Source organism: Aegilops tauschii, chromosome 7 (assembly GCF_002575655.3).
Source record: "Aegilops tauschii subsp. strangulata cultivar AL8/78 chromosome 7, Aet v6.0, whole genome shotgun sequence".
In the NCBI taxonomy this organism is placed as follows: domain Eukaryota; kingdom Viridiplantae; phylum Streptophyta; class Magnoliopsida; order Poales; family Poaceae; genus Aegilops; species Aegilops tauschii.
Genome location: NC_053041.3, coordinates 580,552,157 through 580,572,487, shown reverse-complemented (window position 1 = coordinate 580,572,487; position 20,331 = coordinate 580,552,157). Strand labels below are relative to the sequence as shown.

The window sequence follows — 20,331 nt, the reverse complement described above, 5'->3', positions numbered from 1 at the left end:
GAAAAGTTTTATATATTTAGGAAAAGAAGGACGAGAAGGACGAAGGAAGAAGAAGAAAAAGTTTTATATATGCAAAAGTTACATTTTTAGAAAAGTATTATATATCTAGTTAGGAAGATAATGAAGAAGAAGAAAAAGAAGGAGAGGAAAAAGGAAAATAAGAAGAAGAAAAAAAAAGAAAAAGAAGAGGAGAAGAAGAAAGGAATAGAGAAAGGAATAGAGGAGAAGAAGAGAAAATAGAATATTCTATTTTCTCTTCTTCTCCTCTTTTTTTCTTCTTTTTTTTCTTCAATCTTCTCCTCTATTAATATCTTCTTCTCCTCTTTTTATTTCTTCTTCGTCTTCTTATTTTTTATCGGATATGTCGTTGTCGATATACCCCGTGTCCCGATAACTTCAACACGAGGGGGGGTCGACCTACCCCCTCCCCGATAACATTATTTTCCCATGTATGTATGTCGTCGTTGTCGATATAACCCCCTCCCGGATAACTTGGACTGTGATAACTTATACCACGGGAGCACCCCCCGGCCCTCTCGCTCGACCAAAACTCTCGAGGACACCCAAACCCTAGAAAAAACGATGTCGGTCTCCTACCCCCTCCCGCCGCGCCCCTACCCTTGAAGCATTGCCGAGGCCACCCCAAAACCGGAATAAGCTAGGTCTACATTTGCACTAATATATCCACCTGCTGTCATGTTTGTGTAATAATTGCCATGTTGTAATATTTGCAGAAACAATGGAGCACGGACGAGACGAGGAAGCAGAAGAGGTGTTGGGGGACATAATCTTAGCCGGAGGTGATGTCTTGTCGTATCTTAACGACAATGATGGTCTGGAAGAACAGGGTGAAGAAGCAGGCTACGGTGATCGAAGAGTGGAGGAGGAAATACATGATTATGATGGCTCCGGTGACCCAATGCTGGTGCAAGAAGGAGCCCGTGGTGACGGCTCCGGTGACCGAACAGAGTCCGGCCAGGTAAATATATTAGTTAAGCCTGTGCTGACTAGCTAATTGATGCATTCATTGTTTTGGTATGTACACATATTAATTAACTCTCGTCTTTCTTCTTTTTTCTAGCCCTCCGGATCGAGCACAACTTTGGTAAAGAGACGAGGCCCGAAGAGAAAGTTGCGCTCGGATGAAAGGTTTGAGATCACAGCAATCGTGCGCGACGGCCAACCGATTGAACTCATCAGGACAAAGGAAGCATTTGCTGCTCAGTGCGGGGTTCTTGTTAGGGACAAGATCCCGATCAGCATCCACCAATGGTATAAGCCTAAGAAGGAAGACCCTGAGGCGTCTTATGTCAATGATATGCAGAAAGATGATCTTTGGACTGAGCTGAAGGCAAATTTCACCCTACCGCCAGAGGAGGATCCGGAGAAGCTAGTTAAAGAGCAATTAATCAAGTCTCATGCTCTTAACAAGATGGCAGACCTATTCAGGAGGTGGAAGAATGAGCTGAAAACGTTTGTCGACAAAGAAGAGACACCAGAATTCATCGGCAAATATGAGAAGATCAGAGATCACTGGCCCGCATTTGTGGCCCACAAGACATCGGAAAAGAGTAAGAAGTTGTCAGCGACAAACAAGAAAAATGCTATGAAGAAGAAGCTTCACCATCGCACGGGGTCAGGTGGCTACCTCAAAGCCCGGCCTAAGTGGGCCAAGGCTAAGAATGATCTGCTTGATAAAGGGATCGAATCAGAGACAATGAACTGGCCAGACCGTCGCCGGACTTGGTTCTTTGGGGCTGGCAGAACCTTGGACCCTGTATCAGGGAAGTGCGTTTGGACGGACGAGCAAATGAATATACCAGTCAAGAGGCTTCAGCACTATATCAATGCAGCGCAGCAAGGGACGTTCGTTCCAGACAGAGAGAACGACGAGCTCACAATGGCCCTCAGGAATCCTGAGCACCCTGGACGGACACGAGGCACGCCAGGCTCCGTTTCGTGGAAGGCTGGTTTTCCGGACGCATGCGGTTACAAAAGCCAGTAGAGGAGGAAAAAAGTGGAGCAGACCCAAATTCAGAAGCTGCACGAAAGGGTTCAAGCGCTAGAGGAACGAGACGTAGCTCGCAGCAATTGACCTGCCGAAACTACCCCGCCATCTCAGCGGAGAAGCAGCATGGCTTCCACCGAGCTGCTTCAGCCGGAGCATGTCTTGACGGCTCCTGCTAGCTACCCCGTGGATGCTATCACGGAGTCTCAACATTGCCACCTTATGACGCAATGGCAGAACTTCAAAGTCAAGGCGGCTGTCGGCTCTGTTCGACCTCCTGAACCCGGCGCAATTTTTCACTGTCGTCTGATTCCAGAAGGATATGCTAGGGTGACGGTGGACGAAATAACGGAGGGATTTGAGGACCTCCAGCTTGACCACCCTACCGGTGAAGGGGAGACTCGGCTGGGTTCTGCTCTGAAGACTCCATGCCTATGGCAGAAGGAGCTCATCAACCTTCCGAACTGGACGCCTCCGGCGAGTAAGGGCACTCCGCCTCCTCCTCCTCCGGCGAGTGATCAGGGCACAGCCTCCTTCTCCGGCGCGTGGCGGCACTCCGCCTCCTCCACCGCCTCCTCCTCCGGCGAGTGATCAGGGCACTCAGCCTCCTTCTCCGGCGCGTGGCGGCACTCCGCCTCCTCCGCCTGCGCCGGCGCACCCGAGCAGCCAGCCTCCTCCTCTCCGCCTCGTCAGCAAGGGCGGAAGAGACCTGCCGCCGCTCTGGCTGCTCCGGCGCGTCGTAGTCCTTCTCCTCCACCTCGTAAGCAAGGAAAGAAGACAGCAGCAGCCGCTCCGTCTGCTCTGTCGGCGTCTAGCAGTACAGCCAGAGGCGGGAGGCAATACAGATTCGGTCCTTCTCTGAAGACTCCAGAGAAGTTATCATACGAGAGGACCGAGGAGGAAACCACGAAGATCGTGCGAGCCGAAGTGACGAACTTCTTTGAAGGGGTGAAAGCAAAGAAACATCCACCTCCGGAGGAGAAGGTAGATCCGGTGAAAGCGAAGCGCACTCTGGCTGCCCTGACAAAACCACCAAAGTCCCCGCCGAAAGGCAACTATGAGCGCATTATTGCAAAGACATTTGTCGAAGCGGAGCGGTCGGGAAGTACTATCAGTGATCAAAGGTTAAAAGAACGACGAGCTGGGAAAAAAATTGCCCAGCTCGGCGAACAAGCGAACCAATCGTGCCCCCCGCTCAAGGTGTCTAGCGACATCGTCGCTAATGATCCGAGGATGGTGCCCGGTTATAGCAATCTTGGAGATTACCTGCCCGACGATGTACATTATGATTTCTTGGAGGTGGACGAACACAAATACCATTACGGGAAGCCTCTCGTCAAAGATGAAAGATCTCTAACAACGATGATGCGAAGATTACATGATTGGTACATGAAAACCTGCAGAGAGTCTGGGGGGAGGAATACTTTGACGCTGAGAGTTAAAGAGGAGCATGACCTCGTTGAAATTGAACTGTTGAATGTTCCATTTGAGGAGTTCTTCCAGTTTTTCAATCAAAAGGCCCTCGATAAATCAACGGTCACTTGCTACTGTCTGTAAGTAGTACTACTTCTGTCATTAAGTCTCTCTATATAGGTCAGCTCTTTCATTGCATGTATTTATAATTATCCTCACTATATTTTGCAGATTGAAGATCGCCGAATTGAAGAAAAGACAAATCGGTGATATTGGGTTCATTAACACAAATCTCATAGATGCAACTGAGGTTAAATATCATGCCGAAAATACCGAGGCCAACTTGCTACGATCGTTGGTAATAAATGAAAACAAAGATATAATACTCTTTCCTTACAACTTCAAGTGAGTGTTACTGTCTTGTGCATATTCGGTTTCCCTTATTAGTCCAGGTTATAGTAATGTAATTGATGACTTATGCATGCATGCGCAGCTTCCACTATATCCTCCTAGAGATTAAGCTTGAGCAGGGAGTAGTAACCGTCTTAGACTCGAGACGAAAAGATCCCCAGGACTATGCGGACATGACTCAAATGCTCGAGAAGTAAGTTAAATCGATCATTATCCACCATATCAGCAACTTTGTTCATTTCCTGATATCAAGTAATTGTTTTCTTTGTCTGGCAGGGTTTGGAGAAAATTCACCAAAAAAACTCCGGGACTGCCGAAGAAGCTGCAATTTAGACACCCGAAAGTATGTACTATAGTAGCATGTTCCGCGCATCTCCTAGTGATTCAAGCGCTAATTTCATCAATACCATTTAGCATGCTTGCTTATCAGTTTGATTGACCTCTATTTCTTGTAAAGTGGTTGTGGCAGGAACAAGGGAATGATTTCTGTGGATACTACGTTTGCGAGTCCATCCGCCACACGACCTGTGAGCGGGGCTACTCTGACGAACAATATGAAGTGCGTACGAAATAATATTCACAATTTTATTTTATTACCATCATTTGTGTTGAGTTTCATTTATTCATATATATATATGTATTGACCCCCTTCTTCAAATTAGATCTTTGAGATGCGGGATGAACTCCTAGCACCAGATCGTATGCGAGCAATTCAAGAGGAATTGGCGGCATTCTTCCTTGACCACGTGATCGCTGAAAACGGAGAATACTATGTGGACCCTGTGTTCATAATAATTAGGAGATTATATTATAAGAGATAATTATTGTATATATGTAGCCGGTAGTGTCGGATAGATATACGAGAACTTGTTGTTCGACCAACCTCTCGGAGAAGGAGAGGTGGTCGATATCACTTCTCTCTGTATGCATATGTTCATGACGATCTTCTGTTTCCTTCATTTGCTTACTAGCTAGCATGTCTAGTCCTCTCTATACGTATATAGTACGTAGCGTCGACCAAGCACGGAGATAAGAGAGGACACTTCTCTCTATTAATTAGCTAGCTAACACAATATATGAAACACCTAAATTAACCCCCCAAAACCCCCAACCCCCCCTTTCAAAAAAACAAAAACCCCAGCCCCTGAAATGCTGACGCGTGGATGCCTATTGGTCCCGGTTAGTGCCACCAACCGGGAACAAAGGCCCTCCTGCCTGGGCTTGCCGCACCGGCCACGTGGAGGCCCATCTGTCCCGGTTCGTGTAAGAACCGGGCCTAAAGGGCTAGGGCATTAGTAACGACCCTTTAGTCCCGGTTCAAAAACCAGGACAAAAGGCCCTTACCAACCGGGACAGATGACCCTTTTTCTACTAGTGAGCGCTTCCCACCGTGGTCACCCCCGAGATGAATGCGTGTCTCATCAGGCCTTATTCAAGAGAGGAGGTGAAAAAAGCTCTTGAGTCAATTGGAGACCTGAAAGCACTGGGACCGGATGGTATGCCTGATGTGTTTTATAAGAAGTTCTGGGAGCTGGTGGGAATGAAGGTGCAAGAAGAGGTGTTGGGGGTGCTTAATGGTAATCCTATGCCCGAGTCATGGAATGAAACCACCATCGTCTTGATACCACAGAATAATAATCCTGAGAGGGTAACGGAGTTCAGACCGATTAGCCTTGCAACGTTCTGTACAAAGATGATCTCTAAGGTCTTAGCAAATAGATTAAAGGAAATGCTCCCAAAGATTATTTCACCGACCCAATCAGCCTTTGTCCCGGGAAGGTTGATTACCGATAATGTGTTGTTGGCTTATGAGATCAACCACTTGATGCATAAGAGGAAGGGGGGCCGTGATGGACTTGTGGCGGTCAAGCTTGACATTAGCAAAGCATATGACCGTGTTGAGTGGGAATTCTTGGAATGCATGATGCGCAAGATGGGGTTCGGAGAGGTGTGGATTGGCACTATTATGAAGTGCGTTAGATCGGTAAAATATAGAGTGAAAGTGAATAGAAACCTCATCGATCTATTCGTGCCCGAGAGAGGGCTGCGCCAAGGGGATTCCCTGTCCCCATATCTGTTCATCATGTGTGTTGAAGGCTTCTCAGCCCTGCTGCGGCAAGCGGAGGAAGATGATATTATTCAGGGCATCCAAATCTGTAATGGGGCGCCAAAGATAAACCATCTCTTCTTTGCAGATGATTCCCTTATTGTGATGAAGGCAACTACTCAAGGTGCACCTAGACTGCAGTCTATCTTGGCTTTATACGAGTCCCAATCAGGTCAAATGATAAATAAGAATAAGTCGTCGGCAACCTTCAACAAGGGCACAACAACAGCGGTTAAAAGTGAGGTCCTACATATCCTCGGTATCCCTCATGAGTCTCGTTGTAAAAGATATTTGGGGTTATCGATTCATGCTGGTGTTGCCCTAAGTAGGGAATTTGAGTACATCAAGCAAATGATATGGCACAGAATGTAGGGCTGGATCGAGAGGTTACTATCCAAACCGGGCAAAGAAACCTTGGTAAAATCGGTAGCCCAGGCGATCCCTACTTTCGCAATGTCATGCTTTGATCTGACAAAGAAGCTGTGCGAGGAAATTGGTACCCTAATTAATCGATATTGGTGGAGCCAGCAAGACAAGATGGACAAGTGCCATTGGATAGGTTGGGATAAACTTACAAAATCCAAGAAGGAGGGTGGCTTGGGCTTCTGAGAGCTGCACATCTTTAACCTCGCGATGTTAGCCCGACAAGGTTGGCGTCTCCTGCAGGAGCCGGATACACTTTGTGCACAAATCTTGAAGGCTCGCTACTACCCAGACTGTTCAGTACTTGATGCTGTGGCAAAGACAGAGATGTCCTATACATGGCGCAACATATTAAAGGGGATCAAGCTACTGAAGGAAGGTATTTATTTGAGTATTGGGTCTGGTGAGAATGTCAAAATCTAGGACGATCTGTGGATTCCGCGGGGAGAGACGAGGAGGCTGCGAACTCGTCGGGGCAGCGTGCTGATTGATCGAGCTAGTGATCTAATGGATCCAGTCACCGAAAATTGGGATGAAGATCTAGTCAAGGAGCTGTTCTGCCAGGAGAACACAAAGGAGATATTGGCAATCCCAGTGAAGCATGGCATGGATGACCAAGTTGCATGGCACTTTGACCCAAAAGGAGTGTTCTCTGTTAAGTCTGCCTACCACTTGGGGATCAGGCTTAGGGAGACAAAGAAAAACAGAGATGTGAGCCCCTCGGTACCGGCACCTGCGGAATCGCAGAAGTGAAACAGGATTTGGAACCTAAACCTCCCTCCAAAAATACGTATGTTTCTTTGGAGACTTGCGTATAACAACCTGCCTATGTGGATGAATATTAAACGCAAGCATGTTGAGCTGGATACTAGGTGCCCGATGTGCATGCGTCTCGACAAGGATGGTGGACATCTTTAAATGCAACAAATGAAGCAAGTCTGGAGAGCCTTACTGATTGAGGACATCAGGTTGAACCTCCTGCAGTCAAACAATCACATGGCAATGTTTGATCAATTGTGGGCTCTAGATAGTGAGCGATGTGAGCTAGCGCTCATTATGTTGTGGGAGTGGTGGAATATTCGAAATAAAACTAATGCAGGGGAAAGGACTAGTACATGCGAGGAAATCTATTTTATTGGCAGGAAGCTTGTGACTGAATTTGCAGCACTAGGAAGTAAGGCTGGGGTGCAGGTAGTAACACCAGCACCTACATCATGGAGTAGACCAGAGGAGGGATTCATCAAAATCAATTTTGATGCAGCTTTTCAGGTGGCTGTGGGGCACGGGGCTTGGGGCTGTGTTGCCCGTTCGGACCAAGATGAGGTTATCTCTGCTTGTGCTAGAAAACTCGAGTTCCTTACTTCACCACTTCAGGCAGAAGCTACTCTATGTATCAAGGCCATTGAAGCTGCTAGCGAACTAGGCTTCCATCCGGTTATTTTTGAGTCGGATTCACTGCGGCTTGTTAATGCACTGAAGACGGGCGAGTATGACAAGTCCTCCATTGGAGTCCTACTACGAGAAGCACGAAACCTCTGCTTTCCGTCCTTTGACGCATTTAATTTCAATTTTTGTAAACGTTCATGTAATAGGAGCATCTACGGACATAGCAAATATGAGCCCTTAAACGTCCATGGACACCCGGTCAGTGACCAGACGTGTCCGTTTTGAGTCCCTATTTATCCGTCCGCGGAGCCATACTCCTCATTTTTCTTCTCATATGTCCGGTCACTTGCACGTGATTGGTGGAGATGAAGAGAGAGAAATAAAAGAATGAATAAAGAAAGAGAAAAGGTGGTCTGGGGTGGGGCTGCGTCCTATGTGGCGGAATGCCCGGGCGTGCCCGGGCGCGTCCGCGAGCCCTCATATCCTCCCCATATTTGAGATGTATATGAGGGTTCGTGAATAGCCCGGGCGTATAGGGATGATATGAGGGGTCCGGTTGGGTCACGTTTTTTCTTCCCTCTCATGTCCGGTCACTGACCGGGCGCGTCCGCAGGCGTATGAGGGATGGTTTGAGGAGTCCGGTTGTAGATGCTCTAAGGTTGCCCATAGCCTGGCTGCTTTCGGGCTCAAGGCGGGCGTGTCTAAGAGCATCTCGAGCCAAACCCCCAACAGGCCCCCAAGGCCCTTTTTTATCACCGGCGCTAAAAAATGGCCCAGTAGTGCCCCTAGAAGCCCAATTTTCGCTGGTTAGGCCCGACACTGGCGCCAACGGACCCTGGCCGAACCCGGCGCGTTGGGGGTGCCCGAGGGCGCCGGAGGAAGCGTTTTTGGCGCGAAAGCCCGGTGGGGCTGCCGAGTCAGCGACCCTGGCGCATTGTCGTCCTCATCGCCTCAGTTCCCGCGGGAATCAATGCGAAGGCTGCCGCGCCGGTCAGCCTCCATTGATGCCTCACGCGCGGCGCAGTGAAGGTGCCACGCCGCGTGTCCCGCCCGATCTCGCCACGCATACACACGGCAGCCGCCCTCTCACCGCGCAAGCCCGGCTATAAAAGCCACCCTCCCTTGCCGGTGAGCACACACTCCATCGCCAGAGAAACTCTCTTCCCCTCTCACCGCCGACGCCACTCTCGACCGAGCACGCCTTTCCTCCCCATCTCTCCCCGTCGGTGAGCATGGCCGAGCATTACCCAGGCAACGGTGCGGCGGCTAATGGCTTCGGCCGCCATCACCTACACGAGGACGAGGCACGGCTCCTCTACGAGGCCGACTACCCGGCACCGCCGGACATGTGGGTGCCGGGCACGTGGAAGCTGAGCGCCAGCGGAGTCCCAGTGCCACCACCGCTGCCCGACGCGGTGAGATAGCACGCATCCGGTCCTCGCTGCTGGAGCAGTCACGGAACGAGCCGAGGTACGCCCCCAACAGCTACGCGCTGTGGACGGCGTATTTCGAACGCCGCCACGCCGACCAGCTCGCCTCCTCGAACAACGTCGAGCCCCGCGGCCGGCAGGACTCCGAGGGGCAGCGCCGATGGTGGGGCGTCCCCGGCCGCACCCTCGAAGCCGTCCTCGAGTACATCGTGGTCGGCAACACGCCGCACTTGGAGTACCCGGCGCCCCACCTTCTCGGGCCGTCGCGGCAGCTCTTGGACGCTGCGGCGAATGGAGACGACGACCTCCTCGTCGCCGGGCTCTGGCTCCCTGTCCGGATTGCCGGCGCTCCACCCCGTCAAGCCGGAGCCACAGGAGATGCCGCTCGGGCGCCGCACCCGCGGTGGCGCCCTCGTCATCAACGAGGGCGGCCACCCCTCTCCTTCTTCTTCCCGCCTCGTCAGGCCGAAGACCGAGCCGGGGTTGCTCCCCGTGAAGAAGGAGCACGCAGACATGGCCGCTGCCGACGAGATCGCCCTCAAATGGGCGAGGGAGGACTACGTCCACGAGCAGATGGAGCGCTAGCGCCGCGCCTTCAAGGAGATCGCCGCTCGGCGCCGCGGGCGCGAGGAAGGCGGCATTGTTGCCCTAGACAGCGACGACGAGGAGGCACCCGGGCCGTCCAACCCCCACGCATTGGCGACGCTGGTCAGGGGTGTAGCAGGAACGGCGACGACATGCAGGACAAAGGCGATGATGACGGCGACGGCGACTACACCCGGTTCTACAGGCTCCTCGGCATGTAGAAGGCGGGCGGGCGGCGCCGACGGCATAGTGGTGCTAAGCGTAGTTGTCGTTTTTAGTTAGTTTTAAATTTATGTTTTTAATTTTTGTAGAGATATCAATGAAATTATCTAGGTTGGACGAAATTGTGTCGTGTTTGGCCGATTTTCTGTTTCAAAAATCGTCATCTGGGGATGACCTGAGGGCGGTGGCTGAAAACCTACCGTCCCATGCCAAATTTATCGCCGGTTCGTCTCAAGACGGCGCTGTTTCAAGCCCGTGGGGGCCGAACGGCCGGAGATGCTCCAACTCGTGGTGGATGGAGCGGGTCCCGGACTTCGTTGTTGACTTCGTTGTTCCCAGTTAAAAAAAAAAGAGCAAGTTCTTCCGTCCCCGTACCCTTCACCCGTCGTCACCTCCACCCCTGCACACGCGCAGTCTCTCACCGGATCTCCGGCGACCACCGACCACCTCCGACCACCGCTACTCCTTCCCTCTCCTGCGATGGCGCCGCGCGCCGGCGGTCAGACCTACGGCTTCCCCATCTACTGCGCCTCCTGGCTCCCACTCGCAGACATCATCAAGCCCTCCCCATCCGCCGACGGCGACGCGGATGCGGACGCGTCCCCGGCCCTGTCCTCCCCACCCCCGCCCCCCATGGTGGCCCTTGGTGGAGGCGGAGGCGAGGGCCGGAGCGGCGTGCCCAACGCGCTGGTCGTCGCCGCCCTCGACCCCGCCGCTGCAGGGGCGCCTCCAGCGCTCTCCCCCGAGCCGGTGAGCGACCCGCGCCCCCTCGCTCTCTGATTTCACCAGATCCATACGGATCTCGGGGGAGACCTACGTGCTGATCTGCCGCTCTTGTTTTGATGATGGTGGGGTGCAGGTGTTCAGGCTGGGGACAGAGGAGCAGGTACCATACAGGATGGCCGTACACCCCCGCGGCGATGGCCTCCTCTGCGCCTTCCCCAACGGCTGCAGGTACTCGAGTCCTTGGGCATGTGACGCTGATGCTCACTTGTGCATTCGTCTGTCGTCGTGAATTTTGATCAGCTCAAAATCTCCACAATGTGTGCGATCTTTAGTGTTACCCTGTGGGTTAATTGTTGTTAACCTGTGGTTCACATGGTATGTATGCTTAGAATACTTTGGTGTGAGTCCGGTACTTCGTTCGATCAGGGGTGTTGTGGATGTGGGGCTATATGGTGTAAATTCTGATTGATTCGACCAAAATATAATTAACCTATCATATCACAACATAGTGTTCAAGACTTCTAGTAACATACAATGATGCCTCTTGATAACCCCATAATATGCTTGAACTGTCGGTGTAAGCACTGTGCTGGATTTTTGTTAGTATAGCTTATTTCCTGATTGTAGCTAAAACTCGGGGGCACCTGTATCTGTTCCATCTTGTCATGTTAAGTTTATTTCAGTTGTTGGGCCCATCTCATTGGCCTTATCAACGAGCATAACTGGGCTTGTTGGGGTGTTACTGTAGATGAACTGGTGGTTAATTAAGTTTTAGCTGCAAAACATACAACTTTATACTTCTTCAATCTTATTTTACTCTATAAAAAATATGCTGTTTGTCTTTTTTTACTGACTGATTTAAGCACAATTTAAGTCAGCCCGATGGTTCTGCAATTCTGAATTCTTACCATGTGTCACTTGCATAGGTTGGTGCGGTGGGAATCACCAGAAGGAGAAGATTCGCATAGCCTAGTTTTGAGATCTGACCAGGAGGCTTTAGTGAAGCTAAAGGATGTTGGTTTACAGTTGGCTGTGTCATTCAGTGGAGAGGGTTCAATACTTGCCACTGGTGGCGAGGTAAACGAAAGTATTATAGTGTTATGCATTTGCTTATCTTACCTATTATTTCCCTTTTTTGGCGCCAACTCTGTTTGTAGTCAAGTCGTTAGCTTGGTTTATTGTCCCCCCCCCCCCCCCCCTCTAAGTTCGTTTTTTCCATTGGTAGTAATGGAGGTGGCCGCACTTGACTCTCCAAAGCATGACATATGGTAGCTTTGACAGATCTGATAGCTGTAGGTGTTAATAGAAACAATTTCTTTTATATCTAGTGACTTTATGCAGAAAGCAATGTACCATATGGTCATTGTGAACAACAATTTGCATATTGACCATCGCACACTAACTTCTAACTTAATCTAGGAACCTAAAACGCATTTTACAACATTCACAACCATAATTAGTGTGAGCCATAGGATTAGGCAACTGAACTGACATAGATTGTTTATGTGTAGTACGGAAATGTTTGGCAACAACATAAAATTAGCGTCTCTGTAATAAGTGGACAAATGGTTGCAGTTAAGCATACGGATAAACCAACTTAAAGTTAAGCATTCCCGTGATGCTCTTGTTTGTACTCCCTCCGTTCCATATTAGTTGTCAGCGACAACGAATATGCGACAACTAATATGGAACGGAGGGATTATGTTTTTATAAATTCTAGTGCTGTACATTATTTAGCTTAAAATAAATTGTCTATTGCTTCATTATCTTCTGGAAATTCTTACAAGCAAAGCAACCATTCAATGTTTTTTTACCTTCTCATTTTATATGAAGCTATTCTAGGGTTTTCTGTCATTCAGTAAAATTCCATTATAGTCATGCGCTTATGCTTTGAGGACTAGCCAATAAGTTATATGGTTGTGCTGTTTTTTTAGCCTTTTCATGGCAGTTAAAATTGTCCATATGTTATTTTAAGCATGTTAAATAAATCTCCGTGTGCTGTATAGGATGGACATTTGAGGGTCTTCAAATGGCCTGGCATGGAAACCATTATTGAAGATCCTGATGCTAAAACATCTGTTAAGGATCTTAGTTTCAGGTGAAATAGTGCCATTAACTTTCTCTTTCCAAATGGATATTTATTATTTGATACTGATGGGTTGCCTCCGTTTTGGGACATGCTTTAGTTCCGATGAGAAGTTTCTAGTTGTGAACAGGAGCAGTGGCCCATCTAGAGTGTGGGATTTAAAGTCATCTGAAGCTGTGGCTAATCTGCCAAGAGAACAAGTGAGTGATTTTTTTGTTTGCCAATTTGCATTAGTTTATTTTCTTTGTTTAAAGTGCACTTCTGACTCGTACATTTCCAGGGAGAAATATTTGGCTTCTGCCGATTTTCTACTAAGTCTGACAATAGTCAGATTCTCTTTGTTACAGCAATGCAAGGTGACATCATGATTTGAATTCACCCTGTTATGTATGAACTATTTTGAAGTTCTCTTAAAAAATGAACGGAATTGCCTGGTAAATCTGAGACATGACAGTTAGAATACCCTGCTTCTTAGGTGATTACGGGAAAATAATATCTTGGAATACCACCTCATGGACAAGAATTGGATCAAAGAAAGTAACTCGTGATGCGATTTCAGCTTTTTCAGTCTCGCCTGATGGTACACTTCTAGCAATGTGAGTAAGGAACTATGAATTTCACATTAACATGTTCGGTGTTCTAGGTTCAAGAGACATGCGAGTCTAATTTACTTGCCTTTGCATGTCCAGTGGAACTATTGAGGGAAGCATCAGTGTTCTAGGTTCAAGAGACATGCGAGTGGTTGTAACAGTTAAAAAGGCGCATCTTGGCATTGTTACCACATTAGCGTTTTCTCAAGATTCAAGGTTAGTACCTGTGCTCTCGTTCTGCTTTAGTTGATGAATTCCACAAATGCAATCTCTCATTGTTGTTGTTCTATCATATAACAGGGCCTTGCTGTCGACTTCCTTTGACTCAACCGCAAGGGTGACATCGACTGAATCACCCAAGAGCGATGGTATGTTGGTTTCAGATCTTGAGTTATCGCTTATTGTGTACTTGCCAATTTTCTGAGTATTCTGAAAATGGCTGCATGTTTTCTGATAGGTATAAGCCTCTGGTCCATGGTACTAGCTATTATACTCGCAATTTTGGTATATTACTATATGCAGCACAAAGAAGATCTCTTAGCAATGTTGCCACAATGAAATTTTTGTTCAGCCTCTACTGATATCTCACTGCTTACCTCTGATTATCTGATCTTGTACTGGAGATAAATGTTGTATCGTGTCGGAGCTAGAGCAATTTTTGTATTTAGGTGAAAGAAAAACGACTCAAAAACGTCCAGATCTTTTTTATCATGTCACGCTGGTATAAGAAGGCCATCCTCTCCTGGTTTGTAAAATTGGTGGCCATTTATGAGTTATATATAGGAGTATATATGATAACTTGTGCTATTCAATATAGCTATGGTTTATGCTATCAAAGCCATCCATTTGCCGGCTCAAAACAAGGACATCCATTGGCTCCATGATCTGTGTAGAGAAACAAACTAATTATACCCTTTGCATTTTGGTTTTCTCTCATGTTTGTTTTCGGTTCATTTCCTGCGCGCATCTTGACAGAAGAATTGTGTGGCATGGATACGATCAGCCCAAGAGTAGTATCCAATACAAGAGTAGTATCAACCAAGTGTAGTATGAAGAAAGCGCCGAATCTAATAGCCCCTATCCACCGCCACTCCGTTTTCTCCGTTTTTGTGCCTTTATATACTTTTGAAACCCTTTGTGAATTTATCATCCTAATTTTTCCACCGCCGCATACCTTTGTTTCGTGATGTTTCGTGACGATCCAATCCGAAAGCCTTTTCCGCTACTCTGCCAGAGGGGGATTCTTCAATGTGGCCATTTTCATCAACTTAAGGCCATCATGATCGCTTGTGAGTAGTTTTCTTTGAGACTATGGGTCTGTAGCAGTAGCTAGATGATCCCCTCTCCCTTGCTTCTCAATACAAAGATCACATGAGCCGCTCGACATGATTGTGATTCATGATCCATTTGATGTAATCTATTAATGTGTTTGTTGGGTTGTGATCAATTGTCACTTTATGATCAGATTTATTCAACCATCTTTTTGATATTTATTTGGTTCTTTGATGCATAATTCTTATTCATATATGCTCTTCAATCTGTTCTTTTTTCTTGGGCCAAGTTTGGGGTTTGATCTTCAAGTGGGAGTTGTGTATGATAGTTGGGTTCAACCTTGCAAGTGATAAAAAGATGGTTTGCGTAGTTGTCCTTTGAACGTAGGGTGAAGACAATATATCACCTACTTCATGTCATCATGCTTATTATAATACTCTGTTTTTACTTAATATTTTAAGATGCATGCTGGATAGGGGTCTTGGGTAGAGTATTAGCTATAGATGCAGTTGAATAACGGTGTATGGATATTGGGACATTATACTCATATGTTAATTATTGCCATGAATATTCATACTCATAAAAACTGCAATTTAATCATTGCCTTACTCTAATTCGTTAACTGCTTACTGGAGGTGGAAGAAGAAACAACGTACATGGTGTATACCGCTCGCATCCTCTCATGGAGGGCCCACCATGTGCGCTCGATGGTGGCTAGCCTCAGCCTGGTCGGTAGAAACGGCCAATTTGAGCGTTCTTTTAGATGCAGGCTGAGAGATGCTTTGAGTTCCGTGCGGGCCAACTATGTGACCCAGGCAATCAAACAGGCCAAAAACATTCCGTGCGGGCATGGCTGGGCCTAATGCAGGCTACCAAACGCGTCCGATTGGAGGAAATGACGTGCGACGCACGGCTCCTTGGCGGTGCGCACCTCAAGTGCAAATTCGTGCCGAACCTCGGCTCGGCGCTGCTGATCTACAGGCCGGGCACGATTCTCCGGCGAGGGCGACGTCTGGTGCTCCTCAACGCCGATGAGGTGGTGGTCGACGCACGGGGCTGGCGCGACGACGTTTTTCAGGTGGGCCAGCTGGTGGCGTTCTCGTGCCATCTGGCGCGAATTGCGGCGGTTGACCGGTGGGGCGTGGCCGGCGCGGATTCCAAGGTGAGTAATGGCGAGAGGGGGGCAGGGAGAGTGAGATTATTAAGAGACCCACGACGCCTCGGCTCGCCACTTCCTCCCCCACTCCGCTTATCCACACCCACCCCTGCGCCCCGCCGCACCGAGAGCTAGGGTTAGATGACGACGCGCGAGTAGTAGATGTGGGCGCTGTCTGCCGGCGACGAGGTGCTGATGGGAAGGTTGAAGGAGATCGACCGCTGGTTCCCGACGGCGAAGGCGCTCAACGACGCGTCGGGGATGGTGAGAGACAACTCAGGGGAGAGGAGATCCTCAGATGCTTCCCCAACTACGACCGTCAGCCGACGATAGGGGTGCTGCTCTAGGCGATGCTCGAGGCGGAGTCGCCGATCCCGGAGCAGAGGGAGAAGTGGAAGGTATTCCGTTCGCTGCGCTACCGTCAGATCCAACCGCCGGCCCCGCCGCAGGCTCCTCCGCAGGCGGTGGTGATGGGGATCTCGGCGCCCGGATCCAGATGGCTGCCAATCGTCATCGAGGAAGACCAGGAGGGGGCAGAGCCGCCACGACGCCGGGCCAGAGCTCCAGCGACCCCAACGACGCTCCCTCGACGTCACCCTCGCTTCCCGAGGCGCTCCCCTCGCCTCCTAGCCCTCTCCCGCCGCCAATAGGGTGCTCGCCGGCCGGCAACCGTTTCTGGCTGCTGGTCGGGGAGGACTCTGATGAGGACGAGGGGGGGAGGCCTCTGTCCGCTCTTCAGGTACGAAAACAATCTCAAAATACATAGTATCTACTACATCTATTGGTGCGGATGATGCTAGGTGTGACAATAGGAAAAAAAATGAGAGGTTCCCGTTCCAAAGCTAGGAACAATTTGGGGGATCAGAGCAAGTTGGGGAGAGATTGTAACAATAATGATGATGCCTCTAGATACCAGGTAGAGGTGATGAACCCTGGGGGGGAATAGATACCAAATTGAGGGGGAAATTTAGTCCCAAAGGTATAAAAGTTGATGTGTTGCAGAATCACATGAAAGATGGCCATATACCATCAATTTTGCCCTGGTTTAGCGAGGGAGATATAGATTTGGGGGAAATTGAAATGCAGGAAACACCAATTGAGCCTTATTTGGCTTCAAAAGGAAAAGGGATTGGAAAGGAGAAAAAACTGATGACAGTGTGAGACCTCTGATTATTTTTGGAGGCTCAATTGGAAGAGATGTGGATATGGGTGATGAGGTGGGCCTCTCATGGTGGAGGCCTAGTGGGCCTGCGGGGAGCCCAGCCCAAAAAAGAGACGAGTGGCTGGTGGGTATAAAAAGGGGGGAGGGGGTAGGAAAGGAGATACCCCATCTTTTAGGGTCCCCTCCCCCCACTCCCACACCGCCGCTAGAGGAAAATATGGCTGGGAATCATGGAAGAGGCTATGGTGCAGCCAGATTCAATAGAGGGGGCTGGACTGGAGATACTGGGGGGAGATCCAACAACATCAGTAGAGGGGGAGGATTTAGCAGAGGTAGATCGGTTTCCTTTGAAAAATCTGGAGGATATGGAAGAGGTGGTGGCAGATTTGGAAATAATGTTGGATTTGGCAGAGGATTTGATGTAGAGGAGGAACTTTCAGTAGAGGATAAAGGAGAATCTATGATTTGGCACGCCAAAACAGGGAAAAAAGAGATAGTAGAAGATAACAAAAGAAGAGCTAATGAGGAGGTTGGAAAATCTGGTGAAGAGCAAGAGGGGGAGAGAGAGCAGCTGGCCAACGTGGATCAAGGTCAACAACAGAAGTTGCTTGCTTCGTTGCTCTCTCAACTGGTGCAAGGGATAAAAGGCAATGAAAATGGGCAGCTGGGAAAGATGATTGGAAGCTCCTTTGGCAATCAGGCTGGAGGGGACATTCAGAGAAAGGAAGAGAGGAGTGGTGAAACTATGCAGAAAACAGATAAAGGAAATGGGCTGAACCCTAATATGGAGACCAAGAAGCAGAGTGGGAGAGGCAATTGGCAGCAGACCTTGGAAGACAACAAAAAAAGGGAATGAGAGATTGAATAGGTAGGTATGTGACAAATGTAAAGACCCCAGACATACTACCAAAGAGTGTAAAGTGGGTCACTGTCTGATCTGTGGTAGGGACAATCACATTACAGGGGAATACAACCTTTTGAAGCAAATGAAACCAGTGCCAAAGTATGTAGGATATGCTGCTAAGGTTTGGGAATTCTTCTAGTTCAGAGTTACAAAGACATGTTGGTGGCTGGACACACAAATCCTTTGGGAGTGGTGATTGTTAGAGATGGACAAATTAATGAAACCGAATTGACCAGAGCCTTGAGTGAGATGTTTGATTGGGGCTGGCAATGGAGAGTAAAGGAGTTTGGAAAGAATTAAGGATGGCAATTTTACCCATGGGTACGGGTGCCCGCGGGTACCGTACCCATGTGGGCGGGGTATGGGGACAATTTTATACCCATGGGTAGTACCCATACCCTACCCGTTATGTCATGGGTAGGGCACGGGTATAGTCTTTTACCGATGGATATACCCATACCCTACCCGTTTATACTGATATGTGAACCTTACCCATGATTCACAAATGTACCTATGTTAAAGTTGTGTCATGAGCTTATGAACCTATGTTAAAATTGTCTCCGATTGTCAATTTGAATTGAGCTAATTGTCATGTACTCATCTATCTATTATTGAGTTGAGGTCAATGAATTTTTTGTCAAATGTGCTATAAATGAATGTAAAATTACGAATAACTTGTGTAGTGTTTGGTCTTCCCGTTGGGTATCCAATTGGTACGGGTACCTGTCGGGTATGGGTACGGGTAAAGTTTCATACCCATGGGTATGGGTATGGGTAAAAATTTATACCCATTAACGAAACGGGTATGAGTATGGTATTGCTCTACCCGCCCCATACCCTACACATTGCCATCCTTAGAAAGAATGGATTTATGATGAGATTTCCTAACAAGGCTAAACTAGTTGAGCTTGCAAATTTTAATGATTTTAATCTGCTAGGGACTGGGGTGGTGATCAAGGTACAACCCTGGTCTCTTGACCATCAAGCAATTGAAAAAATGCACTCTGCATGGATTAGACTGAGTAAAGTGCCAGACTGCTTTAGACACTTCTTTGGAATTTGTGAAGTTGCTGCAGCAGTGGGACCTGTGCTGGAGATTGATATGGACACCATCAATGAGGAGAAAGTCAGAGCCATATGTGGGATCAGAGATGTGGAAAAAGTTCCCTCTCATGTGGAAATCACTTCCCCTTATTTGCTCATGTTCAGAATAGGGACAGAAGTGGAAAAAGTGGTGGAAATTGGATGGTATAAAGAGGAAAAAAGGAAAAATGATAATATCAATGACTTGGATAACAAAGATGATGAGGAAGAAAAAAGAAAGAAAGTTAGAGTGGAAGATAAAGATCACAAGGGCATTACTCTTGGATGCTTATCTCTCAGACAAAGTGAGGAGATAGATGAGAAAATTGAGAAAGTTAAAGCTCAAGTGGAAGAGAACATACTACAATGGCAAAATGAGATGAACACAGGAAGAAAGAAATGGAAAAAAGAGAGTGATATTATGTTCAATAAGATCAAAGCATTGGAGGAAGATAAAATTAGGCACAGTGCACTATGAGCCAAGAATGAAAAAAGAATCAAAGAGTTGGAAAACAGTCAACAAACTCTGCAGCAGGAGGTGGCACAGCTACAAGAGGAAATTCAGAAGTTAATACAAGAGGCTGCTAATAGAGAGCAATATGAGATGGAGCTAGCTAATATGGACATGGAGGAATATGAAAAAAAAAATCAACCTAGGAAAGAAGATACTGGGTCTGGGAAGTACATTGAACCAACTGATTATAATGCTAGCCAGGAATCTGTTGGTACACTGGGTGAGAAAATGGCTGACATACATGGGGCAGGGGTTCTAGAGAAGGATGGAGAAGAAAAAGAAGTGGAATTAAAAAGAAGTCTCAGGAACAGAGGAAAAGAAGATCAGAGGGTGGAAGAAATGGCCAAAATCAGAGCAGAAGAAAGAGACAATTATGGTAAGAATCTGGATACAGAATTTGCTGATGCTTCTTTGTTGCAGATTAGTTCTATGGTTGGGATTGATTTAGGATGCTCTATTGATATGATTGATAAAAACCTAGACATTATTAAAAAATTGGAGGAGGCTAGAAGGGACATGTATTTTCAAAATATCAAAAAAGAAAATGATGGGGAGAAAAAAGAATAGATAAGAGAGAGGAGGAAATATTTGACATCCCAGTATACATTAATACTGGAGATGTGGATGTTGATGAGATATGCTCTGACTTGGAACATTCAGATGTTGATATTGAAGAAAAGGAATTCAAAAAACTGAGAGGAATGTTCTCAGAAAAAAATGGGAAACCAAGCTCACCAGCTTTGGACTGTGTGAAGCAGGCAATTGGGATCGGGGTGTTGAGAAGAAGAAGAAAAGGAAAGAAGACTAATTAGTCTCTTATCTGATTCAAATATAGACAAAAATAGAGATAGTT

At 47.7% G+C, this 20,331-nt stretch overlaps 1 protein-coding gene across 1 annotated transcript; it reads left to right on the top strand.

The window, feature by feature from the left end:
* The first annotated feature begins 10,342 nt into the window (after positions 1-10,342).
* LOC109767845 (SEC12-like protein 2) lies at positions 10,343-14,142 on the top strand. The gene is made up of 10 exons (XM_020326570.4): positions 10,343-10,735; positions 10,845-10,939; positions 11,638-11,788; positions 12,718-12,809; positions 12,898-12,997; positions 13,078-13,153; positions 13,273-13,393; positions 13,487-13,603; positions 13,688-13,755; positions 13,845-14,142. The coding sequence occupies exons 1-10, from the start codon at positions 10,466-10,468 to the stop codon at positions 13,943-13,945; spliced, it is 1,191 nt and encodes a 396-aa protein (XP_020182159.1). The 5' UTR covers positions 10,343-10,465; the 3' UTR covers positions 13,946-14,142.
* The last annotated feature ends 6,189 nt before the right edge of the window (positions 14,143-20,331 follow it).

Excerpts from the sequence above, each read along its gene's own strand:
- LOC109767845 (XM_020326570.4), top strand. The coding sequence starts at position 10,466 with ATGGCGCCGCGCGCCGGCGGTCAGACCTACGGCTTCCCCATCTACTGC. Across the intron at positions 11,789-12,717 it reads TACTTGCCACTGGTGGCGAG|GATGGACATTTGAGGGTCTT; the intron begins GTAAACGAAAGT and ends TGTGCTGTATAG. Across the intron at positions 12,810-12,897 it reads GTTAAGGATCTTAGTTTCAG|TTCCGATGAGAAGTTTCTAG; the intron begins GTGAAATAGTGC and ends GACATGCTTTAG.